The sequence below is a fragment of the Simochromis diagramma genome, unplaced genomic scaffold (genome assembly GCF_900408965.1).
Source record: "Simochromis diagramma unplaced genomic scaffold, fSimDia1.1 OVJJ01000618.1, whole genome shotgun sequence".
NCBI classification, from domain to species: domain Eukaryota; kingdom Metazoa; phylum Chordata; class Actinopteri; order Cichliformes; family Cichlidae; genus Simochromis; species Simochromis diagramma.
Window position 1 is genome coordinate 7,633,611 of NW_024387423.1, and position 27,619 is coordinate 7,661,229.

Genomic DNA, 27,619 nt, shown 5'->3' on the forward strand with positions numbered 1-27,619 from the left:
AGACGTGTGTTGTGAGTTATGAGATAAAACATCAGCAATTTGCAAACACATTTCAGTTACCACTAAATGACCCAGGATTTACTTTCCCAAATACTCAGTTAACCCAACAAAACACGCCTTCCTACGGAGCCCCCCAGGGGACATGGGAGAAAAAAAAATTAGGGAGGAAAAAAAAAAAATTAGGGAGGAAAAAAAAAAAATTAGGGAGGAAAAAAAAAATTAAGACGGACTTTTGCGAGATCTCGCAAAAGTATTGCGAGCGCTCGCAAAAGTATTGCGAGATCTCGCAATAAGTATTGCGAGCGCTCGCAAAAGTATTGCGAGATCTCGCAAAAGTATTGCGAGCGCTCGCAAAGTATTGCGAGATCTCGCAAAGTTAGCCGCATCTTCGGAGGCCGCAGCTCGAAGCCGGGAGGTCGAGGCACGATGTGCCGGGAAAGCGGTGTTCCTCCCGGCTGTAATAGGTCTCGACTTCCCGTTAGCTTCGAGCTAGTGGCCGCCAGCTCGAAGCCGACCGGGAGGTCGAGGCACGATGTGCTGGGAAAGCGGTGTTCCTCCCGGCTGTAGTAGGTCTCGACCTCCCGTTAGCTTCGAGCTAGTGGGTGTCAGATCTCCAAAAACGTCGGAGCTCTTTTGCAAATATGTGATGTCTTGTAAACCGAGCAGGTATCTGACGTTTACACAACTACATTCACGCCTCAAAATATCTTAAAAGTGTATTTTGTGACCCAGAAAGAGTAATATTACAACTAAGTAGCTGCCGCCATTGTTGGAGTTTTGCGAGATCTCGCAATACTTTTGCGAGCGCTCGCAATACTTATTGCGAGATCTCGCAATACTTTTGCGAGATCTCGCAAAAGTCCGTCTTAATTTTTTTTTTCCTCCCTAATTTTTTTTTTTTCCTCCCTAATTTTTTTCTCTCCCATGTCCCCTGGGGGGCTCCGTACCTTCCAGCTTTTCATTGATTTTGAATCTGGGTTTTTTTTTGGAGACCTGGAATATAAATGTGTCTGCCTCCAAAGCACTTTAGGGCAGCTTAAAGTTATAGACATGACCGTCAAGACAAAAAGGTTCAGAGATTTTTCATAGTGCATGTTTGAGGTATATTTTTTCCCAAATGATAATTTATTTATCACAATTCAGTGGGTTTCATACTCAATTTAGCAGATATAAATAACCTCTCCCTTCGAATATTTTCCTGTATTTTTTATTCCACCACCACACCATACACTTTCTTGGCAGTTTTTCTCAGCACATATTTCAGTCATATTGCAGACTTCACCACAGTACAGAAAGCTAACTTGTTTAGCCTGCACTAAACTGTACAGCATTTTAACACAACCTCTGAGTAAGACACAGTTAGCATACTTCAATTTGTCTTTTAAGACTTTCACGACACATTTCTCTGCACCAGCGTCACATACGTGTTTCACTTTTGACTTCCTCATGGTGGTTAAGGATAGAAATAGAAATGTCTGATCACAGATCAGTTGCCCACTTTGCCTCAGTCCATTTTAAAAGAGCTTGTGCTCAATGAAGATGGTGATGTTTCTGGTTCTTGTTCATATGTGGCTTCTCCTTTGCAGAGAGACAGGGCTTTAACCTGAATTTGTGACCTGTGTTCACAGACAAGGATTTCTAGAAGTGCTCCTCTACCCATCCCATAGTTTTCATGACAGAAACCTGGTTTTTATGCAGTACTGCCTGAAGATCAAGGGCCAATTTTAATTTTTAGCATTGTTCCTGGTTGTTAGTGCAATTTCCCTAGTACGTATACCTTCCAGAAAAAAAACTTAGTATTCCAAAATGCTTTGATAATTTCCAGGTTGGATGGAGCCAAGTCCTGATGACCACGGGCTGGTCTGAACCAAAAGACCCTTGTGTTCTTACTAAATTAGTCTTGGCTGTATTTAGTAAACTAACTTAAAGAACAAACAAACTATGACCAGCCTTATGCTGCAGACATTACTGACTGCAGCATAAAGCTGGATCACAGGTTTTTTAAAAATTTGTTAAGTTGTAGCCTTCAAATTTCCTCTGTGTTTCTGGGAAAGTATCAGAATGTTCTCCCTTCCTGTATCTTGACCTTATCTTGGAGTGGGTCAAGGGCGTAGATTTGGTTTTGGCATTGGTGGGGACGGATGATTCAACCACTGAACCCTGCCCTGTTTCTTTTTTTCCTTTCTGTCTTTGCTTCTTGATTAAAAAAAGGAGAAATATACTTGCCTACATATGCTATTCTGCATGCTTTTAAACCATTTAAAATTGCAGTTCATAGTTTTATATGTGAATTATATAATGTTAAATTACTATAAAAACAAATGACTAAGTATTTTAGGCTTTAGTTTACTTCAGCCATATTCCATACAAATCAGGTATCATACAAACATAAAAATAGCTTCAAATACAGTCATGACAATAAAAGAAAATGACTTTAAGGACTTAACAACATTAGTTCAGTTATAGTACACCAACATCTCTAACACATTAGCACTAAGGGAACACTGAATGACCTGGTGGTTTTTGTCCAAAAAACTACTCATCTAAGATGACCACAAAGTAAAAGATCTCTCAGCAAAATTATGCAACATTTTAGGCACACTACACTATTGCCCCTATCAAATCAATTCAATTCAATTCAATTTTATTTATATAGCGCCAAATCACAACAAAAGTCGCCTCAAGGCGCTTCATAGATACAGAGAAAAACCCAACAATCATATGACCCCCTATGAGCAAGCACTTTGGCGACAGTGGGAAGGAAAAACTCCCTTTTAACAGGAAGAAACCTCCGGCAGAACCAGGCTCAGGGAGGGGCGGCCATCTGCTGCGACCGGTTGGGGTGAGAGAAGGAAGACAGGATAAAGACATGCTGTGGAAGAGAGACAGAGGTTAATAACAGATATGATTCAATGCAGAGAGGTCTATTAATACATAGTGAGTGAGAAAGGTGACTGGAAAGGAAAAACTCAATGCATCATGGGAATCCCCCGGCAGCCTACATCTATTGCAGCATAACTAAGGGAGGATTCAGGGTCACCTGGTCCAGCCCTAACTATATGCTTTAGCAAAAAGGAAAGTTATAAGCCTAATCTTAAAAGTAGAGATAGTGTCTGTCTCCCGAATCCAAACTGGAAGCTGGTTCCACAGAAGAGGGGCCTGAAAACTGAAGGCTCTCCCTCCCATTCTACTTTTAAATACTCTAGGAACAACAAGTAGGCCTGCAGAGCGAGAGCGAAGTGCTCTAATAGGGTGATATGGTACTACAAGGTCATTAAGATAAGATGGGGCCTGATTATTTAAGACCTTGTATGTGAGGAGCAGGATTTTGAATTCAATTCTGGATTTAACAGGAAGCCAATGAAGGGAAGCCAAAACAGGAGAAATCTGCTCTCTCTTTCTAGTCTCTGTCAGCACTCTTGCTGCAGCATTTTGGATTAGTTGAAGGCTTTTCAGCGAGTTTTTTGGACATCCTGATAATAATGAATTACAGTAGTCCAGCCTGGAAGTAATAAATGCATGAACTAGTTTTTCAGCGTCACTCTGAGACAGGATATTTCTAATTTTAGAGATGTTGCGCAAATGGAAGAAAGCAGTCTTACATATTTGTTTAATATGTGCGTTGAAGGACATGTCCTGGTCAAAAATGACTCCAAGGTTCCTCACCGCGTTACTGGAGGCCAAGGTAATGCCATCCAGAGTAAGAATCTGGTTAGATACCATATTTCTAAGCTTTTCAGGGCCGAGTACAATAACCTCAGTTTTATCTGAATTAAGAAGCAGAAAGTTAGCGGCCATCCAGGTCTTTATGTCTTTAAGACTAAGTTTAACTAATTGGTGTGTGTCATCTGGCTTCATGGACAGATAGAGCTGGGTGTCATCAGCATAGCAGTGAAAATGTATGCTATGTCTTCTAATGATGCTGCCTAAGGGAAGCATGTATAATGTAAACAGAATTGGTCCTAGCACTGAGCCCTGTGGAACAACATAATTAACCTCAGTGTGTGAAGAGGACTCTCCATTTACATGCACAAATTGGAGTCTATTAGATAGATATGATACAAACCACTGCAGCGCAGTACCTGTAATACCTACAGCATGTTCTAATCGCTCTAATAGGATATTATGGTCAACAGTATCGAACGCTGCACTAAGGTCTAGCAGGACAAGCACAGAGATGAGTCCACTGTCAGAGGCCATAAGAAGATCATTTGTAACTTTCACTAAAGCTGTTTCTGTGCTGTGATGAGCTCTGAAACCTGACTGAAACTCTTCAAATAAACCATTCCTCTGCAGATGATCTGTTAGCTGTTTGACAACTACTCTTTCAAGGATTTTTGATATGAAAGGAAGGTTGGAGATTGGCCTATAATTAGCTAAGACTGCTGGGTCTAGAGATGGCTTTTTGAGTAAAGGTTTAACTACAGCCAGCTTGAAGGCCTGTGGTACATAGCCGATCATTAGAGATAGGTTGATCATATTTAAGATCGAAGAATTAATTAATGGCAGGACTTCTTTGAGCAGTTTTGTAGGAATGGGGTCTAAAAGACAGGTTGATGGTTTGGAGGAAGTAATTATTGAAGTTAACTCAGAAAGATCAATTGGAGAAAAAGAGTCTAAATGAACATCAATGGTACTAAAAGTAGCTGTAGATAATATTACATCTGTGGGATGATTATGGGTAATTTTTTCTCTAATGATAAAAATTTTATTTGTGAAGAAGTTCATGAAGTCATTACTAGTTAACGTTAAAGGGATGGTTGGCTCAAAAGAGCTCTGACTTTTTGTCAGCCTGGCTACAGTGCTGAAGAGAAACCTGGGGTTGTTCTTATTTACTTCAATCAGTGATGAATAGTACGATGTTCTGGCTTTGTGGAGGGCTTTCTTATAAAGCAACAAACTATTTCTCCAGGCTAAATGATGATCCTCTAAATTTGTGACACGCCATTTCCTCTCCAGATTATGAGTCATCTGCTTTAGGGTACGTGTTTGAGAATTATACCATGGAGTCAGGTACTTCTGATTTGAGGCCTTAGTTTTCACAGGAGCTACAGTATCCAGAGTCGTACGTAGTGAGGAGGTGAAATTATTAACAAGATGATCGACCTCTGTTGGGGTAGCGTTCAGATAGCTGCTCTGCTCTGTGTTGGTACAGGGCATTGGAGATGATAACAGTGGGTGGATTATATTCTTAAACTTAGTTACAGCACTTTCAGAAAGACATCTACTTTGATAAAGTCTACTCTTCACCGCTGTGTAATCAATTATTGTAAAAGTAAATGTTATCAGGAAATGATCAGACAGGAGAGGGTTTTCAGGAAACACTGTTAAATGTTCAGTTTCTATGCCATATGTTAAAACAAGATCTAGAGTGTGATTAAAGTGGTGGGTGGGTTCTTTTACATTTTGACAGAAGCCAATTGAGTCTAATAACAGATTAAATGCCATGTTGAGGCTGTCATTTTTAGCATCTACATGGATGTTAAAATCACCCACAATAATTATTTTATCTGAGCTCAGAACTAAATTAGATATAAAGTCTGAGAAATCAGACTTTATATCTAATCAGTGAGCTGGGATTTTTTATTCTAAACATGAACTACTGTTACAGCAACAGACATGGACTACTGGTGCCCTACACAACAACTCAATGTCCACTATGTGAAGGAGCCGAACACATGCTTTCTCCTCTCGTTAACTGAGATAAACTGCTGGCATATTTGTTTTACATCTATACTGTCCAGTCTCTCCTGGTGGACCTTAGCCATCTTTTTAGTCTTCTGAGAGCACTGAAGCTTCTTTCAGCCTCAGTACATGCGTTTTATCCTCAGATTAAAATTATTATTCTGTGCTTGATGTGCCTCACCTTTGGCCCTAGCTCTTCCCCTCTGACTGCACTAGGACATATTGCTACCTGATAAAATAACACATGGATTCGTGCCATATAAAAAGTGAGACATGTCAATTCAGATTCTTTGTCAAATATACACTAATGAATCAATTTACATCAGCAGCCTAACAATTGTCATGATAATAAATACTAGTTAATCTATAGCACCAAATCATCAGTCAGTCACCTGTGACCTCGCCTCTTCACCTCTGTCCGAGCTACAACATGGCAGAGCTGCCTCTGTCACCTGATGAATAACAGCGAGACATTCCAAATACATGCAGTCACACATGTGCTTCAAATACAGTAATGAACCACCAAGTCATCATCCAATTTCACCTGTGATTCTTGTATCACCATTACTCTCTATCACCTGACAAATAGGACATACATGACAATAACAATAAAATGTGTAGCTGCTTCAGTGTTTCTGTCAATTTGTGCAGATCTTGACTCATCAGTAATGTTTGTAGACTGAGTGCATTTTTAAAACAATTTGTGCAAACTGCACTCCAAGGTGGAATATTTGCAAAAGCATGACTACCTCATGATATTTTGCCTCAAAAATTAACCCTATAAATATGTCAGTGCCATTAGGAAGAAATTATTGTGTCACCAACATTTTAATGTTAGACATATAATTTTAACAGGCTCTGTAAACTAGTATCCTGGCTTGCTCGAGGCTGCCGTTTTCTCTGACAGTTTCAATCAAAATTAGAAATGCTACTCTGGGAGACTGAGATAACTAATAGTGCTGCCTGTTGTGCAGTTAGTTTCTGAAATACTTTTTTATATCCAGGTTCTTCCTTTTTGCTGCCATCCTCCTCTCCTCCTTGCAGGTCCTCGCAGCGCAGGCTTGCAGCTGCTAAAACTAAACAGAGCTCCCTGAAAGGCACAGCCAATCACATTGGCCATATTTGTCACATGAGGTAGGACTCCAGTAGAGAACGTAATTTAACTCTTTCTGCGCCGCTGGGTGAATGAGACGTTGATGGATCGTTTTTTTTTTCTTTTTATCGGATTTGTTTTTCTTTACTCGGAGAGATCAAATTATTGGTGGGGACAATTGAATAATCGCTGGATATTGGTGGGGACATGTCCCTTCCGTCCATGCCAAATCTACGCCCTTGGAGTGGGTCCATGTTAATATAATGTGTGTCTGTGTATAATATGTAACAACAAAGTCCACTGTGACGCTTGAAAAGTGAGTGCTTTATTTGACTCTAGAGAGCTGACAGGTGGAGAAAACATTCGGCAGTGTGAGCTCTATTAGGAGAAAAATTGTTAACCAAGAAAAATGAGATGTAACTACTGGGAAAATCAGGTGTGTGAAAAGCAGAGGAGACACCTGAAACATACAAAGGCATGAACCTTTCCCTTTCCTTTTTGCCATCTTCTTTTTATACAGTTTTCTTTTACCGAAAGACAATTCCGTGTGATAACTGGAAAAATTGTCTCTTTCTCTTGTTCCTTCATGACCTTTTTATCTCCATCTGATCCTCATCTTGATCTGATTGATTTACTAATGGGGGGATGTTTAATACTTGCAGTTCTTCAGTATGTAAAGAACTACAAGTTATCCTGCATTTTGAGCCAAACTTCAGGAATGTGTCATTCTCTGCATGTTCCAGAAGCAAATTTGATTACTTTCACATGTTTGCAGCATTCCTGGTTGTTAAGAGGTGAATTTTTCATAATAACAACCAGACACATAATAATAATAATAACACACATAGAGATACAAGTACAAATACACCAGGACTAATATTTGGGTAAATGTCCATTAGCAATTACCACCTTAACCAGGCATTTTTGGTAGTCAAAAAGTTGGTTAAATTGGTTGGTTTTATACAGACCCTGCTTTTAAGCATAGTCCTCAGATTTTGGGGAATGTTAACCTTCTTCATCCGTTCCAGTTTTGATGTGTGGTGCAATTTTAAAAGACCGTGCAGTTCATTCAGAACCACTTATTAAAAGATTTGAGTTTATGCATACATTTCACCTATGCATCTGTACTTTTGACTGTGTGGAAGAATCCAAAATAAATTCAAACTTGACCACGATTCTTTTTTTTTAAGACACTAAAGATCAAAGCCCATGGTATTCATGTCCATGATGAGCGTATGTACCTTATGACCACAAGTGTATCTTTCTACAAATCCAGTCAACCAATCATGCAGCTGTGAAGTATTTTAAGCTTTTACTGTTATTATTGTGAGATTGCACTAATGAAAGCTAAAATCAACACGTAAAACTCTTAACTAGAAAACTAGCATGTAAAACACCAACTAATCCATTTAAAATATTTAATGAAATCCTTCTAATAGTATAATAAATATTCAGTTCAGGTTTGCAGGTTGACTGGAGCCTATCCCAGCTTCATTGGGTGGCAGGAAAGGTGCATCCTGGAAAGATCATCATTCTATAGCAGGATTAGCAAAGAGAGATAGCCACCTATGGGCAACTTAAAATCACCAATTAACCCAACTACACTAACTGGATGTCTTTGGCACGAGAGAGAAAGCTGGAGTATCTGGATAGAACCAATACAAACAAGGACGAAAACGCAACATGCTGGATTTCAACCCAGGACCTTCTTGCTGAAAGTCAAAAGTGCTAACCACTACCACTCAACCCCTCTCATTTCACAAAAAAACCCCCAAAAATCTGTGGTATAGTGATGTGCGGATCGATACTGAAATATCGATTCCTCCGATACCAGTCATTTATGTTCTTGAATCAATTCTCATATTAAAATATCGATATTTTAGTAATTTAGGGTAAATTTGTAGTTTATCATTAACAGGAACACAGTGGAAAGAAACTATATCATTCGGATTGTCTACATTGGAAGGAACTACTTCCTCTTCTGCCTTTCATAGTCATATGCGAAATATGGCTGTATAAATGTGTTGCAGCCCCTTGGCATGGCACTCACAACAATGGCTGAGCGTGAATGGAGTCATGTGTGGACGTATTTTACCTCCACAAACAGCCGAGACGTGGTTTGTGATACATGTGGCAAGAAAGTGAGGTGTTGTGGCCACACCACTAACCTCGTCAAACACCTCAGGGTAAATCATATCACAGAATATGACGTCTGTTAAGGTTCAAATATCCTTTCCAACGGTCCAACCGTACGTCTCTCGCGGAGTCCTTTAGTGCTGCAGACAGGCAATGTGTTCAAATTGCGCACAACTTCAGTTTTTTTATTTCTATATGATGAATTCTGCATTATTAAGTGATAAGAACAAGTAATCTGATATCCTGTAATCATTATGACGCTATAATTTGACATACAATAAAAGATACAATAAATAAAACACGTTTTTGTACAAAGTATCGGTATCGGATCAGTAACGTCGATACCACCCTGAATTTTACTTGGTATCGGATCGGAAAGGAAATCAGTGGTATCGCACATCACTACTGTGGTACTGGATTTGGTCACAATACAGGAGTCATTTTAAGTACGTCTTTGCATCAGTACATCACACAGAACCACCTATTTACCCCTTGTCTTATCAATGGCACTTATGTACAGTGGAAACATAATAGTATTAACACCTTTAAATATCTTTTTAAAGATGGCACTTTCTTAACTTAAAGACCTCTGTTCAGAAACAAATCTTTCGGCTGCCCATCTATTTCATTATTTTTAGGCACAGCATCCAAGCTTCCAGATGTCCAACCGTGGGAGGAATAATTGTCCCTTAAGCCCAATAAGAAATGAATTATATCTGTAATATATAAACAACTCATGGATTTAGATGTCCATTTGGTGGTTATTATTAGGAGGGCTTGGGAGTGGGAGTTAGGAATAATCTTTTTGGATCACCAGTGGGAGAAAGCAGTATCCAATGTCTGTTATAGTACGTCCTGTGCTAGGCAGTGTTGGGTAAGTTACTTTAAATTAGTAACTTAGTTACATTACTAGTTACTTCTATCAAAAGTAACTCAGTTACTTCAAGTTACTCGTTACTTTCAGAGTAACTAGTTACTAGGGAAAGTAACTTTGGTTTTACTCAGAATTCTCTTATTAATGTGTTGCTTCCATAACTTTGCCAGTCTTCTAGCTTGCTTATTGCCAGAAGTGCACTGTGCCACTTACCAATAGAAAGGAAAAAAATAATGTGCACATTTCCACGAGAGAAATCCCACGCCTGGACGGTCGTTGACCGCCGCATGATTCTAGCCTGCTTTTTACATCCAACACAAAAACTGCAGTCGTGGTGCTTTCGATTGCGTAATATTAAATAAATTCTAACATCAGCTGATCAAGCTTAAACGTGCTGCTGTTGTTTAGCGCGACATCCGCTGGTTTCCTCTTTCTGGCGCAAAGTGGGCGATAAATAAACAAGACAGAAAAGCCGATCAGCTGATCACTGATCAGTTTTGTGATTGAAGTAGAAACAGGAGAGGGAGGGGGAGAGGATGAGAGAAGAAGAGGCAGCTGTGCAGCGTAAACACAGAATAACTCCAGCTTTGTGTCTTTTTTGTTGTAGCTGAAGTCCGGGACAAACTGTTCCTTTTCACCTCAATACGAAACGCATGATATTTTCTCTGAATACGAGACGATTCCACTTGTACAGGACGGTTGGCAACTCTAATAATTAACCATATGAACAAAATAAAGTTCAACATCAGTAACATAGCACCCACCCAGCTGTATAGAAACTCCATCATGCTAGCTAGCACGCAGTACGAAAAAGTCAGCACAACGAAAATAAACTCCACCTAAACTTGGTTTATATCTGACTCAGATAGACTGCAGGTCATAACTTCTTACCTGAAGTTCAGTTCACCTGATACTCAGACCGGCGGCCACTTCGGGTCTCTCCTCTTGCCTCCCTTTTCCTTCATCCACCTGCTGGCTTCCACCACTTGCTAATGTTATTGAATCTGTGGAAGCTCCACGATAGCCACCACACAAAGTAACGAATAACGAGCCTATTTAAATCCCAGTAACGAGTAACGCGTTCCTGGTTTTGGCATAATAACTAGTTACCGTGCTCGTTACCACAATAATAACGTAGTTACTGTAACGCGTTACTTAATAACGCGTTAGTCCCAACACTGGTGCTAGGTTACAACTTATTCAAGGTATTGTACAGGGTTTACTATTCGAAATCTCCCGTGTCCGAGATCTACCCACAAGTGGTGGATCAGTGTGAGAGATGTCATGCCACCCCATGTGACCTGAGTCACATGTTCTTTCTGTGCCCAAGACTCCATGACTTCTGGAGCCATTATTTAGTTATTCTTTCCAAGACTCTTGGGACCCAGGTCAGCATGAACCCTTTTTTGGCTATTTTCGGGCTTCCAGTTAATACTGGTCTAACTACTCCTACACACCTCAAAATATTAGCCTTTACATCACTTTTGGCTAGACTGGGCAGCATCACCTCATCCCCCATCACACTGAACACTGGTGCTCCACAGGGGTCTGTACTGAGCCCTCTCCTGTACTCACTCTACACCTGCACGGCCACTAGAAACTCTAACATCATTGTAAAGTTTGCGGACGACACTACAGTGGTGGGTCTTATCATCAACGGTGATGAGACGGCCTACAGGGAGGAGGTCAGCGCCCTGACCCACTGGTGTCAAGACAACCATCTCACCCTCAACGTCGCAAAGACAAAGGAGTTGATAGTGGACTTCCGGAGGTGCAGAGAAGTACACACTCCCATCACCATCAACGGCGCTGCTGTGGAGAGAGTGAGCAGCTTCCGGTTCCTTGGGGTACATCTGGCTGAGGATCTTATGTGGTCAGTACACATAAACAAAACAGTGAAGAAGGCGCAACAGCGCCTCTTCTTTCTCAGGAGACTGAAAAGATTCGGCATGAGCCCCTGCATCCTCAGGACCTTCTATCGCTGTGCCATTGAGAGCATCCTCACCGGATGCATCACCACCTGGTACGGCAACAGCACCGCTTACAACTGCAAAGCTCTCCAGAGAGTAGTGCGGTGCTCTGAACGGATAATTGGAGGTGTGCTTCCCTCCCTCCAGGACATCTACAGGAAGCGGTGCCTGAGGAAAGCGGGGAGGATCATCAAGGACTCCAGTCACCCCAGCCATAAAGTGTTCAGACTACTTCCATCAGGAAGGAGGTTCTGCAGCATCCGGTCCCGTACCAGCAGACTGAGAGACAGCTTTTTCCACCAGGCCATCAGACTGCTGAACACGTCATAGACACCTCAGCTTCACTACTGGAACTTCAACATTATGCACTCCACACTGTATATAAATGCCACTTGTTTTGCACAATATCCAACTACCAACCTCTGTATATTTTATGTATTTATTTTATTTTACTCTATTTAATTTATAAAATATGTATACACACACACACACACATATATGCACACACACACACACGTAGATATACATATTTAGTATACACATTCAGTAATATGTACTGTACCAGTGTACCTGCGCATAGTGATGTGACAATAAAAGTGATCTGATTTGATTTGACCAGGGGTCTGCAACCTTTAACACCCAAAGAGCCACTTGGACCCGGTTTCCACGCAAAAGAAAACACTGGGAGCCGCAAATACTTTTTGAAATCTAAAATGAAGATAACACTGTATATATTTGTTTGTTTGTTTTTACCTTTATGCTTTGTGTGAACAACTAAAGTAAGTAAGTAAAGTTTATTTATTAAGCGCTTTCACAGACAGGCAGTCACAAAAGCGCTGTACACAAATATTAAAATAAACAATACAATCAATAAACATTATACACAATGTAAAAGATCAAATGTAAATAATGTAAAGAATATAAAATACGTAGATCAACAAAAGGCTTGTTTGAACAGAATAGTTTTTAACTGCTTTTTAAAAGAATCCACAGAGCAACTAAAGTGTGTTGCTTATGAAATCCATGAAGTGCTACATTTTATTCATGTAAATAACTACGGTGGCCCCTAGAGACAAAGCACGTAAAAACTCCAAAACACTTGCAAACTCCAAAACACTTGCAAAATCCAAAACACAATGCGGCCCTCAAATGCGTCCTTAATTTCCCTGAATTTTAAGGATGGGTCGGTGTAGCCTTCATGGCCCAACATATCCCAGATTTCATAGCGCGGCGGTAGTGTGGATAATTTTGCCGAAAAAAAACGGCGGAAAGCGGAGCCGCCGAAGAGTAAACTTTCAGAAGTAAGTACTGAATATTATGTCACTTATTTATGCGCGAATGTTTTTATAATGAAGAACATTAAAACATTACTGTTGGCCACATGTCGGGAAAGTTATGTGACATTAGCGATGTTTGTACTAACTTGGTTTTAAAGCCTTTACTTCAAAATATACGCCGTTCAATAGCTGACTTTAATCTTACAGAGAATGTGATGATTTTATGTATAATTAAAGTCAGTCATATATCCACAAACACAACAAGCTGTGAAGTCAGTGATGCTGCTTGGTTTGCAGTCCTGAATATCATGGCACAAGCAGGATTCACTGCACTGTTAATGTTAGCTATGTTTTATTGCTGCCTCTGTTCGGTGGTGTCGAGCTAAACGGACTTTAACGTGTGTTTGAACGAGCTGACGGTTCACTCGTTACGCTGAAAGAAAGATGCTTTAATCACAGGAGTCACACATGTGTCCACTGTACCATTTGGGAACTCTTCTTGTTTCGTAATAACACAATCCTCCTTCTTTTGTGCTGTTTTGTAGCAGTGTATACACCTGAGACTCTCACCTGTCTGTCTGTCCTGCACTCTCTCTCTGTTTCTTTCTCTCTGATTGTGGAATAAAAGTATGAACATGTGTTTATAAGTTACACTTGTGTTTGAATCCTGCAGCTTATCACACATTTGATTTCCATATGTGACGACTGCAAGTGTCCAGAGTGAGGACAGACTGAGGGACCCACTGCTGCACATCATCTGTGAGGCTTTGCACCCCTGATGATCCACCAGGACAAACTCAGCAGTGTGTGAGGAAGAGGAGGAGGAAGAGCCAGCAGCAGCTGACAGATGGAGAGAATAGACAGACTGTTCCCTGTTTGTGAAGGACTGCTAGAAAAGTTTAAAATAACTAATTGTCTGTCCTGAATCAGTCTTATTAGGTAATGTTCAAATAATTTTATCATTCCAGTGTTTTCAGTGTGGGAGAAAGTACTCAGGGCATTCAGGTTACACATTATGAAAGGCAGCAACAAATTTAATGTTCAGAAACCTAAAGTATGTATCAGCAGCAGAATGGACCTAAAAATAAATGTTTGTTTCAGTTCTATGAAGCTTTGAGTATTTTGGATTAGTAGTACTGCTGTGTTTGTTGCATTATATTGCTGTAATTGCTTATATGCTTTATATATTCTGAGGTAAGTTGATCTATAGTGTTACATCATATTCTGTAAGGATGTTATGTGTTTGTATACTTTCTGCCCAGTTTGACCCATTTAGCAGAAGTCAGCCTGTTTAAGGCTCTGATATCTATTCTGTATGACTTAAAGCAGTTATGACATGGTCTGATTTTCACACCCAATAAAGGAATATTTAATATATCAGTCTACTCTTCATTTTATCAGAAACAGTTATCACAGCTTGTACATTTTCTTTTTATAAATATATGTAAGCAATGAGCCAAATTTAGTAATGCCAACATACTGAAGGAACAACATTTGTCTCTTATATATGATACACCTATATATGCACTGTCAAAGATACTTGTCTTTGAGTGAAGATTTAAGGTGATAAGACATATAAATAACTGCAACTTGAATCTGTACTGAAGCTCAGTATTTGACAGAGTTCATGTTCACTGCTGTAATAGCTAATAATGATTAATATAATAACTATAATATTGGCCATATTATATTTACATTACCAAAGTGATATGACTTTAGTCTCATGAACAACATCAGCTAATTCTTATTTACTAACTAATCTTAAATGACTGTTCAGTACAGAAATGAAGTCCAAAAATCATGTTTTACAGTCCTGTGGTCTCAGCCTCAGATAGTTATCAAATCACACAAAGCTCTTGTAGAAACAAACAAACAAATGAACAAAACATGTTCTCCTTCATTTCTGTCAAACAAAGTTGTATGACACGTTTCCAACGGTTAGTATCATGGTTGCTAGGCAACCTGGGAAGCACGACGGAGACTAGACGTCCATACAGACAACTTGCGTTATTTTGCAAATCGAGCTCAACACTGCCCCTAGCGTCCTGGAGCACTTCCGTTGTGTTTTGGAATTTACATGTGTTTTGGGGTTTGCAAGTGTTTTGGAGTTTGCAAGTGTTTTGGAGTTTGTACTGCTTTGTCTCTAGGGGCCACCGTAAATAACACATTTTGAACTCTTAAAGAAATATAACAAAAGGAAAGACACCCAGCTTAACTAAAATGATCCATGTAGCAAACAAAACTGTTGTGAGCCGCCACCCTTATATCGTCTTTGGGCTTTTGGAGCCTTGACCTGACTTTTAAAAAATAATTGAAAAAAAAGCACTATGCTGCTAAAAAAAATAATAGATATTTGCAAAATTCTGCCTAAATATGTATTTACCTGGTTAATGTGTGTGGCAGGGCGTGGTCTGCAGCACCGCTGCAGGGGAGGCGGACGCACCTGAGCGGGACCCGCAATCACGCCTCGATGCCTTATTAAAGTCTGTGCTCTCTCTGCTGTTGAAAAGCTACAGCCGGCTGTATGCGTACAGCAACCGTGTGTGAAAAGCGGTGGGGCTTTCATCTTTAAGCAGGACTGTAAGCTGTCATCTGTGGGGCGTGAGCTGTGTTTGTTTTTAACATAGTTAACAGTGGAGAAAGGCTGCTGACATAATGTGGATCCGAAGATCCATAATTGGCCTACCTGGGGTTGAAAGTCTCGGTAAATGCACGGCGTTTCTGCGGGTACACCGGCTTCCGCGAGTGTGACGCTTATTTTGAGCGATGAAAAAATAAGATATAATTTTATTTTTATATTTCAAAATCACAATCTTCCAATTTAGAACTACAAGTTAAAAAAAAGAACTAAACACAAATAAAATACACTTCAGCTAAATAAAAAAGAAGGAACACACACATGTAAAGGAAGCACTCAAAACGTGCGGCTATCCTAAATGGGCGTTCTTAAAGTCAGCAAAGAGGCACAGAAAAGAAGACCAGACACCAGCGAGGGAGGATAAGAAGGACAGACGCAACAACATTGTCATCCCCTATGTAGCCGGTGTATCAGAAAAATTCAGGAGAGTTTTCTCCAAGCATGACATCCCAGTGTATTTCAGACCCAGCAACACGCTCAGACAAAAACTGGTTCACCCGAAAGACAAAACACAGACTTAACAATGTGGTGTATGCTGTACAGTGCAGCGAGGAATGCCCAGACCTCTACATTGGAGAGACCAAACAGCCACTTCACAAGCGCATGGCACAACACAGAAGAGCCACCTCCACAGGACAAGACTCAGCAGTCCATCTGCATCTTAAGGATAAAGGACACTCTTTTGAGGATGCCAATGTTCACATTTTGGACAGAGAGGACAGATGGTTTGAAAGAGGAGTGAAAGAAGCCATCTATGTCCACTGTGAGCGACCATCTTTGAACAGAGGCGGGGGTTTACGACACCAACTCTCTGCCATCTATAATCCAGTTTTGAGATCCCTTCCCAGACGCCTTAACGCCCACTCACATCCTGGGCCATCTGACCTCAGGAATTTGCATGATAAGGTGGGGCCAGGTTTCACAATGAACTCACCCGAAACTCTGGCGGATTGGGACCCACACCCAGTTTCACACCTTGGCTCAGGCGATTAGAGGATCATCAGGGGGTCCTTTTGTCCCTCTGTGGGGGGATACTCCCACTAGGTTTATATCTGGGACTCTCCACCATTTGACCTTAGAACTGAAGAAGCTTCTCGGATGAGAGGTGAAACGTCTTCAAGCAACTTAAAGAAGTCCAGACGCTTTTCTTTGCAAGCTCCTTTGACTACGATGACCTGGATGACTGAGAACCTTCACAGACATACTTCAGCTAAATACTTCTAATTTATTTTCCCAAACCACCCGGAGCCGCAAAATAAAGACTAAAGAGCCGCGGGTTGTCGACCACTGGGCTAGACGTTGTATCTTAATCCATTGGAAATCTTCAAAGACACCTTCAGTTTCTTTTTGGTTTCGAGATGTTATGTCCATCCTTAAAATTGCAAAAGATAGGCCTAGCAGCAAAGGCCGAATATATCGTGTCTGGGGCTCCTTTGTCAACTATTGCAAGTCACTGAACGTTTTACCAGCTGATTAATATTATCACCCCCCCCCCCCTTTTAATGAATTTTTTAAAACTGTATTATTTTTTTAACGTGTGTGCGGGGAACAGCTTGTATTGTAACTGTAAACGAATAATGTATATTCCTCTTTCTCAATAAAACTATTTTAAAAAAAAACCTAAAAAAAACCCCAAAAAGTGGTAACCACGGCACCCACCGTGCTGGTCATGAACAAATTCAATTAAAAAGATGAAAAACAGAAAATGAGAGTTACTCTAAAGTGATTTTTAACCCGAGATGATCGGCTAATGCGTGCAAAGCCCAAAGTGTGAATCTTTGAATACAAAAGAAACCAAGAAAACAATGCTTAGATTGTTTTCTTGAGATAGCTGCAACTGTGCTTTATTAAAAACAAATTAGGCTGATTGTTAAAGGACAGTTGAGAGAAAGAATACAAAGACATTTATTCATGTCAAAATCACAGAACCTGTCATTAATTTTACAACAGGCATTTCTGATTTTTTATTTAGACCTCAAGTCTTTTCAATAATTAGAAAAAAAAATGTCCTAGAATGCATGTTTTTACTACTTTTATACAAACAAAAAGACACATGTGGGCAAACAAACTACTGATGTCATTTATTTGTTATATATTAAACTTCTTACGTTGAGCATTAATGCTGGAAAACATTTAAAACTAAATATGCTGTTAACTAAGTCTTGATTCATTTGATATAAAAGTCACATTTCCATGAAACCAACACAGCTTAGGTAAGCCAATCGTATTACAGAAGCCTTCTGATGTCACCACCGCAGCTCTGCAGCTTCAACAGATGGACTGAAAGCGCACACAGTTTTTAACAATGGGTTCATCACAATAAACTGGGAGCACTGGTAAGTGTTCCAGGCAGACCTGCCCAACTTCTGCTCAATATCAACTGTAGTTTTTCAGCCATCTTGAATGTTGTATGGTGACAGCAAGACTGATGTGGTGTCAGCTCCTGATTCAGGACAACCCCGGTCCTATCAGGACCAGAAAGACTGTCAAAGGCTTTGGCCCGGTGGGGGGGTTAGGGTTATTTAGTTGGAGTGAACCAGAGTGACAAAGAGGAAAAGCGAGCACAGAGAGATGGCCCCAGTCAGCACGGCTTTCACCAGCAACACTGTCCAGCTGCCCAACAGGAAGACATGAACGAACAACCTGAAGACAAAACCAGGGAAAATGTGTGTAAGTTTCAAATTAAAAGAGCAAAACAACACTGCTCAAACACACAGAGGGATAATTAGTATATTCAAAATATTTATTCGAACTCTGACCCCATTTTCTACTCACTCCACTCACACCAACAGAACAAGAAACTTTTCTTTGCAAGAGTTTCTAAAGATGCCAAACTGTGAAGTCATTCATTGGAGAATTTAGCACTTATGGTGCACAACATGCAAGTTAGCAATTCTTCCAATAACCTGCAAATTGTGCTTTATGTCCTTTATATATAAAAATATTAGGTCATATACTTGTCCAGTGTTGTACTGCCATCTTGTGCTTCACAAAGGCTTTCTCAATACTTGAAATGTGCAATTCACTTGTATTTTTATTCCTATTTATCCCCTTCGTATATTTTATTTATATATGTCTCTGTATTTATATATATGTGTGTGTGTGTGTGTGTGTGTGTGTGTGTGTGTGTGTATATATATATATATATATATATATATAATATTCTGTACCGTATTTACCGCACTATAAGGCTCACCAGATTATAAGGCGCACTGTTGAAGACTGGCTCTGTTTTCATACATAAGGCGCATCATATTATAAGACGCATTAAGACAAACAAAAAATAACTCGACCTTTATTAAGCTCATTCACAGTAACTCTTAACACTGTTAAGCTGTAACACATTAAATATTGAAAAATACACACTTTTTCCAGTACGGTACATTCAACTTCCACAATTCCCTCAAACTCTTCACCTTCCGTGTCCGAGTTACGGTAAACAGCTGGGCAATTTCGGCATCAAGCATGCCCGGATCCCTCTCACACCGGATTAAAAGGCGTTTAAAGTGCATTCAGCAGAATAAAACAATCGGATGAGTTAAAATTTAACCAACTCATTCACAGTAACTATTAACATTGTTAAGCTGTTAAACATCAAATATTGAACAATACACTTACATTTCCAGTTCATTCAACTTCCACAAATCCATCAAACTCTTCACCTTCAGTGTCTGAGTTAAACAGCTGGGCAATTTCGGCATCAAGCATGCCCGGATCCCTCTCATCATTATCCGAATCAGTCTCGTTGCTGTTACTTAGCTGTTCAGTGATTATTCCAGCCTTCGTGAAAGCTCGGACGACACTTGAGACTGATACCTTAGCCCAAGCAGCCACGATCCATTGGCAGATAGTGGCGTAACTCGCTCGGCGTTGCCTCCCTGTCTTGGTGAATGTGTGTTCGCCTTCTGTCATCCAATGCTCCCACGCAGCTCGTAATTTAACTTTGAACGACCTGTTGATACCAATATCTAGTGGTTGGAGTTCTTTGGTTAATCCACCCGGAATGATGGCAAGCTCCGAATTAGTTTGCTTCACTTGGGTTTTGACAGCCTCGGTGAGATGGGCGCGCATGGAGTCGTAGATCAAAAGAGACGGAGATTTGTGGAAAAAGCCATCCGGTCTCTTGACATAAACTTCCCTCGGCCACTCGCTCATTTTCTCTTCGTCCATCCAGCCCTTTGAGTTAGCCTTGACGATGACGCCGGCCGGAAACTTTTCTTTTGGCAAAGTCTTCCTCTTGAAAATGACCATGGGTGGTAGTTTCTGGCCATTAGCTTGGCAGCCCAGAACTACAGTGAAGGATGACTTCTCGTTCCCTGTGGTGCGTATAGATACCGTACTGGTCCCTGTTTTCTCGACAGTACGGTTCACGGGGATGTCAAAGGTGAGAGGGACCTCGTCCATGTTAGTGATGTGTTCTGGCCGGATCTTCTTTTCAGTGATCTTATTCTGGCAGTACGTGCGGAAAATGGCCAACTTTTCTTTGTAATCGTTTGGCAGTTGCTGTGAGACAGTAGTTCTTGTGCGGATTGAGAGATTATGCCTTTTCATAAAACGGAAGCACCAAGAATGTCCCCCTCGAAAGTCGTTGATCTGCATGTCACGTGCTACCGCTGTTGCCTTGAGTCGAATAGAGATTGTAGAGACACTTCTACCTGTTGTTCTCTGTTCAATAACCCACTGTTCAATTTTGTCCTCTAACTGCGGCCATCGCGCCTTGTTCTCTTGGAAACTCCTTTTGGTCTTCTTTACTTGTTTTAGGTCATCTTTTTGCTTCCTCCACTTGCGCACCATGGACTCATTAATGCTGAATTGTCTGGCAGCTGCTCTATTTCCATTCTCTTCTGCATAACTAATTGCTCGAAGTTTAAAATCAGCTTCGTAAGCGTGTCTCTTCGCGGGTGCCATTTTGGAGTCGTTATACACACACAACACGGTAATGTTGTGTTGAAGCACAGTACGTATTAGTCCGCGAGGCTCCTGGCAACGGTAACCGTAATGCTCCAAAAAGTGGCACTAAAAATCTTTTTTTGACAGATTTTTGAGCATAGTGTGCCACATAAAACCGGTTCGAGGTCAGTAAGCACAAACCAAAATTCATACATAAGGCACACCAGATTATAAGGCGCACTGTCGATTTTTGTGAAGATTTAAGGATTTTACGTGTGCCTTATAGTGCGCCTTATAGTAAATACGGTAACTCTGTAACTTTTGTCGGTGCTGTGCTTTTGGAAACCGAATTTCCCAGAGGAACCCACCCAAGGGATTAATAGTGTTTTATCTTATCTTAGCTTATCTTATCTTCTGCTGCCACATCTTTAAATAATTTCTCTTCATTTAAAGTGTATTTAAGTCCACAAATCCTGCAGTTGTACTGCAACAATTTTTCACTTATTTTAACCAGTAAAAATTATGGAAACAGATCATTTTGATTCCGGAACCATATTTCTATTAGTAATTATGTCTCCAATTTTAAAAAAAGAAAAAGAAAAGATATTTTTAAATATGTTTTACTTTTTTTTTAAGTGGAAAACTTAGGAAGCTATGTATAAGTTTGAGAGTGTAGCTCCACTCCATGCTTTGTTTTCTCAAAAAATGTCTCATTATTATATGAATCCCATGAACTCAACAGCAGATCAATCCCAAAAACTAATTTCACACAATAAAGCAGCAGTTTATCGAGTCAAAAATATTTTTTCCTAAAAGCTATTTCAGGTATTTTTTACAGACCACCTAAGTTGGACGTTTGGCTTTGATGTAAAATCAGAGTTACAAATATAACTAGGGTTCTATGCATTCTGGATAACTGCTGCAGGCAATGTGAAACACCTGGACAGTCACTGCACCCAACTGCGTCTCCTGTCATTTTGTCACGACTCTGAGTAACAGAGTGCAGAGAGTTGTGATCTATGAAGCCTCTGGGAGAGAAAAAATGAGCTCCAACTGAAGGGTCGAGGCTACTGGCACAGGTGGCAAGCACTGAAGCTAACTAATGGTAACAACATACACAGTATGCGCTTAAAGGTGAAACAATGAAAAGGAGACGACTGCTGGCAGCTGCTCTTCCCCTGCACCCAGGTTGCACATGTGACTTTGAAGTACCTGCATGCACAGAGGTACCAACAGAAACAGTCTGTTGATACCTCTGTGCATGCACATGATGGACATCCAGGTACCCCAGACAATCTCTGTTGCATTAAATGAAGTACCGAAGCAAAAAATTTGCATCAGAGATTTTTTTGTATTCGAGTTATTCAAGTTACTCAAATTGTTGCAAGTGTGATCTGATATCCTTCTGTCGGTGCTGTTCCTACATCTTCATAACAATGTTAGTCCAGGATACAACATATTACTGTACATACAGTAATATGCTTGCTACACCCACACAGGGCAGATAAATGTTAAATATATTATTGTAGGTAAAAAATGACTTTAATGTGGTAAAAATACAATAATTCTTATATTGTGTAAGCCTATATAATATAAGAATGGTAACATGAAATATGAAACATCCAAGACTTACTCCATTAAGAAGGCCTTATAGACACAGAGAGCCAGCAGCACAGTCACAGGCAGCCTGAAGCTCTTTGGAAGGTCGTATCGTGTAAACATCCATACCACTGATGCCGTAGCAATGTAATGTACCTTAATAATGTACCAGAATAAAATCACTCATATTACAACAATGACGATAATGCCAATTATAACAGAGAAAAGAAACGCAGGAATGAAGTCGTTTAAACTTCAAAGTTCTCTGAACATGCAAAGAACAAATTGTTTCTACTGTGATGTTTCTGTAAAACCGCTACAAACAAGATGAGTCACTAGTGTGAAAATATTAAAAAGGGAGAAGAGCAGCAGTCACTCACCAAACTAATGTTTGAGTCAAAGCTCATCTGGATGTATTTCCAATCAAACTCAATCCCTCTGGCTCCGACCCACAGGGGAAGACACCTGAAAAGCAGGATAGTGAGTTATGGGACTTGTTTTTCATGTTTCACTCGGTGATTATATAATATGATTTTACATATATACAGTTCTTAATAAACTTAAATAGGCCACCTGTCATAAAGACAAAAGTAAACATTTTAGAAGTCTGTGAGAAACTTAAAATTGAAAATTATCGATAAGAGAAGAAACAGGTATGTTTGTTCCGCTTTTAATAGGAACAGTTGTCTTGCATATTTTTCTTTTACTTTGTACTGAGGGAAAAGTAACAGGAAACTAATAATCAAAAAGCATGCTGCAGTAAGATATTCATTAACTGTTGCAACTTCTGTGTCCATCATGTTAATTAAGTTATCATTTACATGTTTTCTTATGTACTCCGTTAATATTCAAGGTAAATAACATTTATTTATAAAGAGCCTTTCACAGACATGTGGCCACAAAGTAAAATTTAAAAATGAAATACTATAAAAAAAAACAATATAAAACAGCTTACGGATTTAAGTAATATTTAAAGTTATCAGCTTTAAATATTACTTAAATGTTATGTAGGGTTTTTTTTTTTTTACTGTTGTCTGACTTAAAAACAAGGCAGCAGAAATGGCTGGTGTCATGGTGAAATGGTGTCATACAGTGGGGCAAAAAAGTATTTAGTCAGCCACCGATTGTGCAAGTTCCCCCACTTAAAATGATGACAGAGGTCAGTAATTTGCACCAGAGGTACACTTCAACTGTGAGAGACAGAATGTGAAAAAAAAATCCATGAATTCACATGGTAGGATTTGTAAAGAATTTATTCGTAAATTAGGGTGGAAAATAAGTATTTGGTCACCTCAAACAAGGAAAATCTCTGGCTCTCACAGACCTGTAACGTCTTCTGTAAGAAGCTTTTCTGTCCCCCACTCGTTACCTGTATGAATGGCACCTGTTTGAACTCATCATCTGTATAAAAGACACCTGTCCACAGCCTCAAACAGTCAGACTCCAAACTCCGCCATGGCCAAGACCAAAGAGCTTTCGAAGGACACCAGGAAAAGTATTGTAGACCTGCACCAGACTGGGAAGAGTGAATCTACAATAGGCAAGCAGCTTGGTGTGAAAAAATCAACTGTGGGAGCAATCATCAGAAAATGGAAGACATACAAGACCACTGATAATCTCCCTCGATCTGGGGCTCCACGCAAGATCTCATCCCGTGGGGTCAAAATGATCATGAGAACGGTGAGCAAAGATCCCAGAACCACACGGGGGGACCTGGTGAATGACCTGCAGAGAGCTGGGACCAAAGTAACAAAGGTCACCATCAGTAACACACTACAACGGCAGGGAATCAAATCCCGCAGTGCCAGACGTGTTCCGCTGCTGAAGCCAGTGCATGTCCAGGCCCGTCTGAAGTTTGCCAGAGAGCACATGGATGATACAGCAGAGGATTGAGAGAATGTCATGTGGTCAGATGAAACCAAAGTAGAACTTTTTGGTATAAACTCAACTCGTCGTGTTTGGAGGACGAAGAATACTGAGTTGCATCCCAAGAACACCATACCTACTGTGAAGCATGGGGGTGGAAACATCATGCTATGGGGCTGTTTTTCTGCCAAGGGGACAGGACGACTGATCCGTGTTAAGGACAGAATGAATGGGGCCATGTATCGTGAGATTTTGAGCCAAAACCTCCTTCCATCAGTGAGAACTTTGAAGATGAAACGAGGCTGGGTCTTCCAACATGACAATGATCCAAAACACACCGCCCGGGCAACAAAGGAGTGGCTCCGTAAGAAGCATTTGAAAGTCCTGGAGTGGCCTAGCCAGTCTCCAGACCTCAACCCCATAGAAAATCTGTGGCGGGAGTTGAAAGTCCGTGTTGCTCGGCGACAGCCCCAAAACATCACTGCTCTCGAGAAGATCTGCATGGAGGAATGGGCCAAAATACCAGCTACTGTGTGTGCAAACCTGGTAAAGACCTATAGTAAACGTTTGACCTCTGTTATTGCCAACAAAGGTTATGTTACAAAGTATTGAGTTGTATTTTTGTTATTGACCAAATACTTATTTTCCACCCTAATTTACGAATAAATTCTTTACAAATCCTACCATGTGGATTCATGGATTTTTTTTCACATTCTGTCTCTCACAGTTGAAGTGTACCTCTGGTGCAAATTACTGACCTCTGTCATCATTTTAGGTGGGGGAACTTGCACAATCGGTGGCTGACTAAATACTTTTTTGCCCCACTGTATACTGTGGGCAGTGAATGCATTTCATATCATTTATTTAAGTGACATCTTTCTAAAAGAAATGAGCAGGCAAAGGGATTTTAATGACTGAGCTATTTTCCTTCCCCTTAAATCCTCCCGTTATCACTGGCTCGATTAAAACCAGTTCCTCTCACAAGAACGGCACAGCCATGGTTAAGCAACACGGTTTCAGGTCCTCACGTAATGCTGCTTATGCTACAGAAAACGTCTCCTGAGCTTGTTTGAGCTTATGCAAACTTCACTGTGACAGCACATTAAAGACTTTGATCGTGTGATCGTACATGCAGAATGAGCCCCCGTTTTGTAGATGTGTAGCACATTTTGATAAAATGAGACGTTAGTGCTAACCTCGACATCACGAGCTCTGCTGTTGCCCAGCCCATGGCAGCCACCATGATCTTGTATTCTCCTTTGCCAGCGTTGCGAGACATAACGAGATGGAGGCCTAAAAGGTCTGCCAGGTCCACTGTGGCTTTCATGAATTCCTGAAACGCAAACAAGAACATTACAGCCTAATGCTAAAGCTGGTATTCTGTATGCTTTCCTTTCTCTAATGATATACACATGACAAGAACGATTATCTTCCTTTTTGGTGTTGTTACTGTCATTAAACACTCACCCCTACAAAGTCATACGCTCCTACTCCTCCCTCCCACGTGGGAAAAAATGTGGCTAGAAACAGCATCTGAAACCCAAACTTACTTATGTTAACTTTGTGCTTTTTTTCCTGCCTCAAAAAAATATGATCCATTTTCATAACCACAAAAAATGTCTCACCTTACAAAGTTGGACAAACAGGTACGTTGCTCCAGCTTGGACACATCTCCAGAAGGCATTGTACTCCGAGCTAAACAGAGAACATTTGTTCAAGAGGGTCAAACATAAGGCCCGGGGCCAGAATAGCCCCAGCAAAAAACTCCAATTGAGCCCACTGAACAGCTTAGATTATGAACTTATTATTATGCATTTTCATACATTTAACAGCTTTCCATATCAATAAAAAAAAAACAGCTTACCATTCATACTATACAAAAGTAATTTGTATAGTATGAATGGTATTATACAGCTCACTTGCATCTTAAGTGGGTTGGACCAGTGAAACCTCCCTTTGTGCATTTAACCTCTTAAATAGCTTAATATTTCTTTTAAAGTGCTTAAATTAAGGAATAAATGCATAATTGTACAGAAAATGTAATAGTAGCTCATAGCCTAGAATACCCTGTAATTCTAAAAGACAAAGTTTTTGTTCATTTACGCTATATAAGAACCAGTCCATTTACATTTACTGTGTCGACTTGCATCTGGCCCTCGCACCATATGTTTGACACCCCGAAATTAACAGACAAACAATTAATAGACAACTTCTGTAAATTAATGAAACTTATATTTTTTATAATTAGTCTTGGCAATCAACTAATAGAAATTATTCTGTAATTTTACATATTCATTATGTACTTTCACTGGTCCAGCCTGCTTAAAATCAACGTGGGCTGAATATAGCACATGATTTAAAATGAATTTGACATGCCTGAATTAGATGAACAGAGCTTTAATATATCCATGCAGTAATGGTGAGAGAAAGGGTTTACATTATGCCTTTAATGAACGTACTATGCACACTATGCAGGTCTAAGAGGATTATGTGGACCCTCTCCAAAAGCTCGAACATTTCTAAGAAGATTATTAGCAGACACTTCCCAGTCTGGCAACATATGTTACCACAAAGAAGAAGAAGAATGTGAAAGAAGGGTCTATGTGAGCCCATGTATGAGTGTGTTACTTGTAACTGCATTTAAATCTTATACCGTCAAGCATTACTGACTGATTCACACAGACACTTACAGGCCGCTGCACTTGTAGGTTATAAAGTACGGAAAATAGGCCAGAGCAAAACAGTTCCCAAAGTGAAAAAGTGTCATGATGTCTCGTCACAAAATGCAGCTTCCTGCAGAGAGAGAAAGAGAGAGAATGATAAAAGACTGGGGGAAACAATTGCATTAGTTTAAGTCAGTAAAACCACTTACTGTGTTAGAAAACAAGAGAAAACATCTCTTTAATTATATATGATACTATAGTGATTTAAAACACAGAAAAGCTGCTCACTCCCGCAGCAGACAAAAAGTTCGAAATAGCTCACTTACGGGTTTGAATTACTATCAGTTACAGTTTAATAATATCTGCTGTATTTACCGTCACTGGGTTTTTGGTTCATTCAGCACCATTTAAACCTTAGCCAGGGTTTACTTCTTTACTGTAAAAGTATTTTAATATCAACTCCTCACTGATGACACTGCAGTGATCGCGGGAATTTAAAATGTTAAAAATTCAAAGACAGTCTGCCGTCTCTGCGTGAGTCGTTTAGCTTGTGTATTTTATATGAATATTAGCAGAGCTACAGAGTAGTGTAGGGTCCTAAAGGAAGTGAATAACCAGTGCATTAGCTGGCTAAGCTACATCCCGCACACCCTGTGCGGACACACCGCGACATCCAGCAAACAAACCCTCCGGCACCTTCTTTTCCTATGTTGTGATTACGAATCTCATTTCTTTCCTTGTTTTGACGTATCAAGACTTTTTAAAGAGAAAAGGAGAACGTTACTGCGTTTTAAATACCTGACAAGCGACACACCATGTATCCAGCAGCTCTCTAGCTGAATGACAAACGGAAGTAAGCTTAGCTCCACCTCGGAATGCATCCGACAATGCTCTACTTACTGTAGGAACCTAACAATTGGTTCCGGGG

The 27,619-nt window shown here is 40.2% G+C and overlaps 1 protein-coding gene and 1 long non-coding RNA gene across 3 annotated transcripts; one reads left to right on the top strand and one right to left on the bottom strand.

The window, feature by feature from the left end:
- On the top strand, window positions 1-21,140 carry LOC120722128. The gene is made up of 3 exons (XR_005693362.1): window positions 1-11; window positions 11,620-11,625; window positions 20,632-21,140. It is a non-coding gene; the product is annotated as an uncharacterized LOC120722128 (long non-coding RNA).
- Window positions 17,502-27,619, bottom strand: tmem147 (transmembrane protein 147). 2 transcript variants are annotated; one of them, XM_040012959.1, is made up of 8 exons: window positions 27,490-27,619; window positions 26,719-26,821; window positions 25,654-25,723; window positions 25,496-25,561; window positions 25,225-25,361; window positions 22,543-22,627; window positions 22,197-22,318; window positions 17,502-18,316 (listed from the first exon to the last, which is right to left on the bottom strand). In XM_040012959.1, exons 2-8 carry the CDS (start codon window positions 26,793-26,795, stop codon window positions 18,196-18,198), a joined length of 678 nt encoding a protein of 225 aa, XP_039868893.1. In that variant the 5' UTR covers window positions 26,796-26,821; window positions 27,490-27,619; the 3' UTR covers window positions 17,502-18,195. The 2 variants fall into 2 exon arrangements, with proteins under 2 accessions (XP_039868893.1, XP_039868894.1); XM_040012960.1 differs by lacking the exon at window positions 27,490-27,619 and adding an exon at window positions 27,388-27,410.

Excerpts from the sequence above, each read along its gene's own strand:
- tmem147 (XM_040012959.1), bottom strand. The coding sequence starts at position 26,795 with ATGACACTTTTTCACTTTGGGAACTGTTTTGCTCTGGCCTATTTTCCG. Across the intron at positions 22,319-22,542 it reads TTGACTCAAACATTAGTTTG|GTACATTACATTGCTACGGC; the intron begins GTGAGTGACTGC and ends TACATTATTAAG. Across the intron at positions 18,317-22,196 it reads TATAAGGCCTTCTTAATGGA|GTTGTTCGTTCATGTCTTCC; the intron begins GTAAGTCTTGGA and ends TTTTGTCTTCAG.